Source organism: Benincasa hispida, chromosome 8, assembly GCF_027475165.1.
Source record: "Benincasa hispida cultivar pf3 chromosome 8, pf3_genome.v1.1, whole genome shotgun sequence".
Classification (NCBI taxonomy): Eukaryota; Viridiplantae; Streptophyta; class Magnoliopsida; order Cucurbitales; family Cucurbitaceae; genus Benincasa; species Benincasa hispida.
In genome coordinates, this window is record NC_143485.1 from 9,746,840 (window position 1) to 9,757,449 (window position 10,610).

At 37.4% G+C, this 10,610-nt stretch overlaps 1 protein-coding gene across 1 annotated transcript; it reads left to right on the forward strand.

The window, feature by feature from the left end:
* The first annotated feature begins 9,323 nt into the window (after positions 1-9,323).
* LOC150034349 (uncharacterized) lies at positions 9,324-10,072 on the forward strand. Its single transcript, XM_090316684.1, has 2 exons — positions 9,324-9,710; positions 9,953-10,072. Exons 1-2 carry the CDS (start codon positions 9,324-9,326, stop codon positions 10,070-10,072), a joined length of 507 nt encoding a protein of 168 aa, XP_090172810.1.
* The last annotated feature ends 538 nt before the right edge of the window (positions 10,073-10,610 follow it).

The window sequence follows — 10,610 nt, forward strand, 5'->3', positions numbered from 1 at the left end:
CTATTCCTAGAAGGGATTGAGCTCTCTCTCTTTCTATTTCAAAGACAAAGCCAAGCAATGGGCCTATTCCTTGAAGCCAAATGAAATCGTTTCATGGGATATGCTTGTTAATACATTTATACATAAATTCTTTCCACCTACCGTCAATGCAAGGAGGCGGCGAGACATTATTACCTTTACACATAAAGATTTTGAGACCTTGAGTGATGCATGGGTCAGATTTGAATGCCTAGCCCACAATTTCTCGCATAACGGCATATCTGACTACGTCCAAATGGAAATTTTCTATAGCGAATTAAGCTAGACTTTGCAATCAGTATTCGAAGTATCTACCGCGAGTGGGCTCATAGGCAAGACATATATAAAAGCAAAGGAAATTCTGGATAGGATCTCAAGGACCATCAATTACTAGGTAGATGATGGGTATGGCAACAGGAATTGTGATAAACGTAAGATGAATGCTGCGTTGATTGAGTCAGATGTGGTGAGCACATTGGCTGCCCATGTGGCACTAGTCACTTCCCTCATGAAGTTGATGGCTATAAACCAAGGTGTGTTGAGCACAGCCTCTACTGAATTTAATGCACTAAATCAGGTCGCTGCTACAAATTGCATGCAATATAAAGAGCAAGACATACTCGTATAGAGTATGCCCGCGGAACGCTCAAGCCGTTTATTCATATCACAACAAACCCATTCAGAAAGACATACAATAGGCGATGAAAGGGGTTGTTCACTCTATAACTATGTCTAACCAGAGTTTTGAACCCATTAACTTAGATAAACGTGAAGCAACAAGAATTAAGTCGTCACTTGAAGAGTCCCCTGTACTTGAGCTCAAGGCCTTACCTGCACACCTCAAATATGCCTATCTTGGGGATAATGATACTCTGTCAATCATTATCTCCTCTTCGTCGAGCGTTGATGATGAGGTGTCCCTATTGCAAGTTCTGAAGAAATATACCAAGGCCATAAGATGGACATTGGTAGACATTCAGGGAATCAGTATCTCGTATTGCATGCACAATATCAGGTTTGAGAAGGGAAAAAAGGCTCAATTGAGAGGAAACACAGGCTAAACTCAGCCATGCAAAAAGTGGTGAAAAATAAGATAATCAAATGGCTCGATGCAGGAGTCACTTATCCTATCTCCGACAGTAGTTGGGTGAGCCTAGTCTAATGCGTGCCTAAGAAAGGAGGAATGACGGTAATCGTAAATAGCATGAATGAGTTAATCCTTACCATAACTGTTACTGGCTAGCACAGATAAATGAATGACCACAAACTAAACCAAGCGACCAAATAGGATCATTTCCCTCTACCATTCATCAATAAAATGCTAGACATATTGGCTAGAAATGAATTCTTTTGCTTTCTAGATGGGTATTCTGGGTACAACTAGATAGCCATAGCGCCTAAAGACCAAGAAAAGACCACATTTACTTGTCCATTTGGCACGTTTGCCTTCCAGCACATGCTCTTCTAGCTTTGAAATGCGTCAGGGACGTTCTAGCATTGTATGTTAGCAATATTCTTTGAATTCCTGAACAATCGGTGGAAGTCTTTATGGATGACTTCTCTGTGTTTGGTAATTCATATAGTACCTTCCTATAATTTGGAAAATATACAGAAAAAGTGCGAAGTAATCAACCTGGTTTTCATCTGGAAGAAGTGCCACTTCATGGTTATTGAGGCCATAGTGTTGGGCCACGAGATTTCCAAGGCAGGGCTAGAGGTGGATCAGACAAAAACTGATGTGATTGCTAAACTACCAACACTGATGAATGTAAAAACTTTAAGAAGCTTTTTAGGCCACATGGGATTCAATAGAAGATCCATCAAGGGATTCTCCAGATTGTCCGACCTTTAAGCGCGCTACTTGAAGCGAACAGGCCTTATAATTTCGATTACGCTTGCATTCATGCATTCAACACGTTGAAGGATGCATTGATCTCTATGCCCATCTTGGTGGATCCAGATTGGTCATAACCCTTTGAGCCCATATCTGATGCGAGCAACTATGCATTCGGAGCATTGTTAGGTCAACATAAAGACATAATCCTCCATCTTATCTACTATGCCAGCAAGACCCTTAATAATGCCTAAGAGAACAACATGACCATAGAAAAGAAAAGAAAATGTTGGTCCTAGTATTTGTTGTAGATAAATTTAAACCATACTTGGTGAGCTCTTATGTAGCCATATATATTGATCATTCTGCAATCAAGTATTTGATGTTAAGGAAGGATGCTAAGACAAGGATGATTAGGTAGGTTCTGTTGCTTCAAGAATTTGACTTGGAAATCAAAGATAGAAAAGGGATGAAAAATCATGTCGCAGACTACTTGTCGTAGCTGGAGAACACAAAAATCAAAAAAAGGAAAAGGAGATTGAGGACTGCTTCCCAGACTAAGACCTGATGAGTGTGGCCGCAAGAAAACCCTGGTATGCTGACATAGTCAACTACTTAATATGCATTAAAATGCCTGAAGATTACAATAGTCAGCAAAGAAAAAAGCTCATGCATGAATCAAAATTCTACTGTTGGGATGACCATTTTTGTACTGCCTTGGACCTGATCACATCATGCGACGATGCCTTCTAAAATCTGAAGTTCAACGCATCTTAGAGCACTATCATAAGTCTCCATATGGAGGACATTTTGGGGGGTAGAGGACTGCTACAAAGGTTCTCCATAGTGGTTACTTCTAGCCAACTCTATTTAAGGATGCCCGAGCCCACGTGGTGAGTTGTGATCCCTACCAATGGATGGGCAACATATCAAATAAGAACGAGATGCTATTGACTTCAATATTAGAAGTGGAATTGTTTAACATGTGAGGAATTGATTTCATGGGTCCTTTCCCTTCTTCTGTTGGACATCAATATATTTTGGTTGTCGTTGACTATGTCTCCAATTAGGTGGAGGCCATCTCCTGTGTGAAGAATGATGTGGCCACTATGGATAAATTCCTAAAGGAAAATATCTTCTCTTGTTTTGGGACGCCTCGTGCATTGATTACAATGAAGGTACACATTTTATTAACCACATCATTTCTAGCTTGCTTCTTAAATTCAATGTCAAACGCAGGGTTGCAACTACTTATCACCCCAGACCAATGATCAAGCAGAGGTTTCGAATAGGGAGATCAAATTCATCTTAGAGAAGGCGCTCTAAGAAGAACTAGACACAACAATTAGATGGGGCTTTTTGGACCTATCAAACTGCGTACAAGATGTCAATTGGTATGTCACCTTATGCGTTGGTGTAAAGGAAGGCATGCCATCTCCTTTGAAACTCGAGCACAAAATGCAATGGGCCCTGAAGAAGCTGAACCTTGACTTACCCAATGTTGGGGATGCGAGGAAGCTTCAACTAAATGACTTGTAGAATGGAGAACCACCACATATGAAAAAAAGAAGCTATACAAGGTGAGGACAAAACGATGTCATGACAACAAAATCTGTAAGAAAGATCTGGTTGTTGGTCAACGGGTGTTATTATTTAACTCTCATTTTTGTCTCTTTCTAGGAAAGATCAAATTTAGGTGGTCAGGTCCATTTATAATACGCGAAGTCTTACTCACTAGGCAGTAAAGTTGATGAATGAAGATGGAAGTAGCATCTTCAACATCAATGGACAATGAGTAAAGCCTTATTATGGAGGCTCAGTTGATTGGGACAAAGAGTCCATTGACTTGTGTGGCCAAGCTTGATCGCCAACACTGAAAAGTCCTTGTGGTGACTTCACTCCTACTTTTCTAGGGGCGTCTTCTTTTAACTTTGTGTTCTTAGTTTAACTTCTTGATTTGATTTGTTTTATTATTATTTTGGAATTTTGCTTCAAATTGTTTGACCTTGGTATAAATGAAATTGATCTTTGTCTTATGTGATTAATGGTTGTATGATGCATTTTCTTGATTTGTGCATACAAATAGATTATTAGGTGATGACTTAGAGTTAATTGCAGACATTCATGTAGAGAGATTTGCTGCATGAGATGCAACTCATGCTTGGAGTTAATGAAGAGTTTAAGGTGGGTTGTTTGTGAGCTAGTAAGAAGAAGACAATGGAAAATCAATTTTCCAACTTTTGTGTTTTTTCTTCTTTTTCACTTTTAACAAAATTGATTTAAACCGAAAATATTTTACAAAATTAATTTCATAAGTTAATTTTCTTAATAAAATTAATAAATAATTATTTAAACAATTTAAATAATCCTAATTAATTTAATATCGAATATTAAATTAATTTTTAACACAATTTCATCTTCAAACATTTAAATCATATTTAAATATTTTTTCTCCAATTTCATTTAATTCTAATTTCAACACTTCAAATTAACTTATCATACTATTCTAGAGCTAATCCATTTACGAGATAGTAGGGGGACCTTGTGAACCTAGAGATCATTGGCTACAACGATCCTAGATTAATCGACTAAACTTATTAGACCGATCTAACCCCAATTCGTTAACTAATGGGTGATTCCACTAAAACCCATAGTTGAACTCCCTTCACTGTAGATATATTATGTCCACTCGATATAACCATGATTAGTAAGTTAACCCTTCAAAGGTTGCTAACGGCTGGGTCGAATCTCTGTTTTACCCCCGAAATTATCTCTTGTTCCTTAAGTCCCACTGATCCCCTAATGAATAATTAATTTGTGATCCAATCAACAAATCGAATCCTTCTCGGGCCAATGTGAGGGTGAGGCCTCTTATTCAAGACCAAAAATCAGCACTTGAAAGGGAACAACCTTTTTACTAACCTTAATCGGGAAGGAGTGAATTCCCTCTTGCACCCTATGTTCCTAGCTATTCATACGATCTTATCCCCAAAATGGTAAGCTTATTGAGCAGAGGCAGTTGGTCCACTCTCACCATTTGCAGATCAAATGATAATCCCGAACAAACAGGAGTTCATAGCTAGCTCAGCATTAAGGTCAAGTTACCTAGGTCATCACTTAGAAATAGTCAGGCTTAAATAGTAAACAACATTATAAAGTAAGAGTGACTTGTTTCGTGGTCCGATCTTGCACAAAACTCATTTGCACAGGACACCCCCACTCCTCATGTCCCAATATGTACGAATTAGGATCACTTCGTTTGTAACACTTTACAACTTTTTGTAACAACTACAGAGTAGGTTGCATCCAATAGTGTTACAAGAATAAGGTACCCAAACTTATTCATATACTATAGATTATTTTGACTGTTTACTCAAACCTGATCTACTTGTTGTCTCCACATAAAGTTCAAGTACTCATATAATAGTCAAGAGACTTTGGTTTATTGGATTTCTAAAAAAAAAATACAATAGATTCAATAACAACTTTATGGAATTAGAATAAGTTCTATTGTTTACAAACCACGAGTTTTAGGAAATCTTTTGATAGGAACGCGTGGTCAATGCATACTAGATTAACGCATCTTCATTCCAACGCATGACCTCAGACGCGTGGGCGTAAGTGCATAGCTTAAACCATGTCAAATGCATGATTGCATGTACGACCCCATCTGTCCCTTAGTTTTCTGAACCAACAGACATAAATCTCAACCAACTCCCACTTGGACTAAAACTCTAGTGGTAACTTATATATCCGATATAAGACGGAGTTTCTAAGTTTTATAAAGAAATACAATAAACCAGGGCATCCCATACCCATGGTTTTACCATTCGGTATCTTATACCTGATATTTCTCCCACTTGCCCTAGGTTATTAACCTCTGGTATTTCTAGTCTTACTAGATGATTCTTAAACACTTTAGCCGAAAGAATCATTGTAAACACATTAGTGTACAAATAGCTTCTAACTAAAGTATATAGGGAATGCATCTAATTCTCAATAATGGTTAGAAACCACACTTTCCTCCCATTACATTGAGGTACTCTCAACTCTTTGATTAAGATGCATTTGACCTACCTTAACAACTCTTGTTAATAGTCAGAACTAGAAATCTTTAAACTTTTTATAATTTGATCTTAGTCGTTTAATATCTGTAAATTTGCAAATGGCATTTAACAATTTTGATTCTTAACAGAAGTTGCTATGAGATAGAACAAACATATTTTCTAAAAATGAATATTTCATTCAAAACAAAAATATGTACAATAGGTTCATTACATGATTACAAAAACAGGTAATTACATCTTCATTAGAAACTTCTACTACTGGATGAGCTAAGCGAACGGTCTCTAGGAACTAAGTAGCCTGTTTACCTCCAGAAACTAAGCAACCTGTTTACCTTTCTCTACTCTTTTCTCTGCAAGATATTTAGGACAATTTCTCTTCCAGTGCCCTAAATATCTTGCAGAGAAAAGAATATGTATGTTTATAATATAATTGTTATATTATTTGAATGCATGTTTTAAGTAAGTATATTCATGCATCATAAATGTTATAATGTATGATGTAGAGAAATGAATATGTATGTTTATTTTTCATGTATGATAACTATAAGCGTTATAATTAGATGAATTGTGTTGAGTATGACATTACTTAAATTAGTATAAATATCATATTTAATCAAATTCATCATAATGCAAACGAAAAATTATTTTGAAAAATTAATTGTTTTATAAAGGTTATAAGTTCAATGAATTTGATTAAAATCGATAATCAAGAGTTGCATGTAAACATAAGTTCAAAATGTTTTTTAAATGATTTGAAATTGGTTCACCTAGACTTATGTTAAATGCATTTCTAATGAGATTAGAAATATGTTAATTTTTTAATTCATTTTAGTAGGATTAAAATGAACTTGGTTAAAAGATTAAATTTAAAAAATAATTGCCCATAAAAGACCTTTGTCTAAGGAATGTTCTCACTAGGCTGAGGTTTTTAAGCTAACTCTCATGCACGTAGACCGGAAGATCTCTGCTGTCCTAGACTGGACAAGTACGTAGAGATCTTCGTGGGACCAGGGAGGTAGTCTCAATCGATCTTTTCTAGGATTCCTTATCACGCCACGCACGGAGATCTTTCCATTGTCAGAGGGCTCCCCCCTTGAACAGACTCTTAAAGGTTAGGTTACTACCTGTCTGCCTCTACGGAAGAGGTTGACTTTGTACCGCCTGAAGGTCATATAGATCAGAACCCGGAGCGATAAGAACGAAAGGGTCGGTCAATAGCATAGCTCTTTCTTTCCCGGGTCTCCTTTCGAAGGAGAAAGGCCTTCGCATTCCTAATCCGGTGGGGGGCCGGACGACTTTATTTGCCCTAGCTTGGCGAATCGCATCCCTACAAAATGACATTGTTTGTGTGCTCCTTGCCGTTCTCGCTCAGTGTTTGCAACGTCTGGGGAGGCAGCCGTAGAAGCGAAGCCTATTGCGACGCCGACCATTAAATACGACCTTCTCAAAGATTTGATGGAATGGCCTCAAGAGCACTTATGTCATATGAGAACTCATGGCTGGAAACAATCCTTATGGTTTTAATATCCGGTAGGAATAATCAAAATCAAAGTCCAGGTTGGTTGGTGAACCTAGTGATAGAAAACTATCTAGCTTGGTTCGGAGAGCAATTGTTGGGTTAGAGATTTTTTTGTTGCTAAATGTTACGACCTAAATGCTAAACTATTGACCCTACTTGTTTGGATGGATGTTCACCCCAAAGTGTTCCTGGACCACATGCATACATCCGTAAGTAACTTAGTGCAACATGGCAAATTTCATTGAGAGGAATCAGTAAAGAAAAGAAAAACGAACATCTTACAACAAAAAATTTATATTTCAAAATATTTATTAAAATAATTCAAGCCAAAACACGGTGTCGAAGCAAAGGAAAGTGAAATCCAAAAATAGAGGAGACATGGTAGGCGATAGGTAAGCCGATGTTCTGACTTTTCTAGTTTGTCACACTGAGAATGGCAGACCAGCGACCAGTAAAGCCGCTGGGGAAGTGTTTGAGGCAGAAGGTATCCATTGATGCACCTTTAGTTTAGCATCCACTTTTTTGCTCTGACGGCTCAGCACGAAGATGCTTACGAGACGCTACTCAGAAAACATTAGCTATAGGTGGCCAGAGTTGGGAAGGATTAGGCGGCAAGCACACTGTCGATAAAGTAGATCCAGCCCAGGGTTACCCTACACTTGCAAGACGGATCGAAGGAGGAAGCCAAGATGCCAACTTAAGATTCTAGTGGAGATGAAGACCATCAGACACCGATTTTGAGGATTTAGGACACAATACAAGAGAGAGATGGAGTCGTCTGGTTGCAACACGTCCCCTTTGGTTGCCTTGAAGTTGCTGGAGAACAGGGAGAAACGATAGGAACTTAGTTTTAGGGCAGAATGATCAAGGAAACCTAATTTCATGTCATTTTCCCGGGTGAAACGAAACACCTACCTGGGAATGGACCTAAAAGGTGAATTGGGTAAATATTTTATAAGCATGAAATAAATGATTAATTTCATTAAAGAGTTTAATGAACAAAAACTCATATTGTTAAACTATCTAATATAAGCATTATATTGAGAAAATTTAGCAATGACTTAGTTAAAATAATTAGCCTTTTTTCTAAGTTAATCAACCCAAAAGGTAGAACAGTTAGTCGAAGGAAAAAGATAGATATGATGTGACATTTTTCCACGCACCTTCTCTTTAAGATTTCACACAGTGAGATTCATGCTCGACCTTGTAGTGCCCTGGGCGCACCCTCTCTTAGAAAGGTATTTGCATAGGTCAATATCAAGGTTAATGGAGAGTTTATAGTAAGTGGGAGAAGGACGTATGACGACATATCCTGTGGTCTCCTTTTTTCGTTTGTAACGTTTCCTTCATGCTCGGCCTCATGGTGCCTTGGGCACACCCTCCCTTAGGAAGGTGCATGGGGGAATGGCATTACAAACTACATGAATGGATAAGACCGCTATAACCAATTGCACCAATTATGTTCTTCTTAGAGGCGGACTGGTTGGGTCGAGGTTATAGGGTTGAAAATGAAGGATTACACTTACGATACAACATTAAGGAAGCTAATGATTTATTGACCAAATGAATGGTAATTAAATATTATATGAATAAGAAGTTATTCTTGGATAATATTTGATTGAGAGTATCTCACTTCAGTGAGAGGAATAACTGTACAACCTGAGGTGACATTAATTCCAAATCACTAAATGTATTATTGAAAAACTCAGTGATTTTGGTGTTCATTAATTTTTGCTAAATTGATTGGATTAAAATGAAAAATGATTTTTTGCACAAGTGTCTAATACAAGCAATTTGTTTTTGTATTAGCATATCTAGCTCAATCGTTACTTTACTTGGCGTCGAAAATTTAACTGGAGAAAATTATACAACCTGGAAAAATACGATGAATACAGTTTTAGTAGTGGATGACCTCAAACTCGTTCTCATAGAGGAATGTCCTCCAATCCCTGGGCACAACACATCACGAAGTGTTTATGATGCTTATGAGAAATGGACCAAGGCCAATGATAAGGCAAAGGTCTATATTTTGGCAGGCTTATCTGAAGTCCTAGCCAAAAAGCATGAGAATATGATCACTGTACACCAGATCATGGAATCATTGCGTGACCTATTTAGACAACCTTCCTCACAAGCCATGCATGATGCTCTTAAGTTCATCTTTAGTGCGCGGATGACTGAAGGATCATTTGTTAGGGAACATGTCCTTAACATGATGAACCATTTCAATATTGTTGAGATGAATGGAAGTCTCATAAATGAGGCTAGTCAGGTGAGCTTTATCATGCAATCATTGCCGAACAGCTTTCTACAATTTCGTAGTAATTGTGTTATGAACAAAATTGACTATAACCTCACCACTCTCCTTAACAAGCTACAGATATTTTAGTCTTTAATGAAAGCCAAAAGAAATAATGAGGAGGCAAATGTTGTCTTCTCCAACAAGAAAAGGTTCATCAGATGTTCAACCTCTAAAACTAAATATGTGCCTCCTTTTTCATCTGGTGTGAAAAGTGGAAAAAGAAGAAGAATGGAAAGGGGAATAAAGCCACCGCTGCTGCTACTACTCGAAAGGGCAAGAAGGTCAAAGTTTCAAAAGGAACTTGTTATCATTGCAATCAAGATAGGCATTGAAAAAAGAATTGCCCAAAATATTTGACCGAGAAAAAGAAGAAAAAAGAAGGTAAGCATGATTTATTGGTTTTGAAAACCTTTTTGGTGAAAAATGATAACCATAGTTGGATACTTGATTCAAGAGCTACTAACCACATTTTCACTTCTTTGCCTGAAACTTGTTCCTGAAAATAGCTGGTAGTGGGAGAGATGACTCTACGGGTTGGAATAGGGAGAGGTTGTCTCAACGGTTGCAGTTGGGAGTATGAAGTTGTCTTTTGAATCAAAGTTTATGTTGTTAGACGATGTTTACTATGTTTCTAATTTTAAAAGGAACTCGATTTTAGTTTCATGTTTGTTAGAACACTCTTTTAATGTATCTTTTATTCAGGATAAAGCACTTTTCTCGAAAAATAGTATTGATATTTGTTTTGCAACAAACGAAAGCAACTTATATGTACTAAGGTCGTTAGTATCTAAAATGCTCCATAATACTGAAATGTTCAACACTACAATCACTAAAACTAAGAAAAGAAAATTGTCTGCTAAAGATAATGCT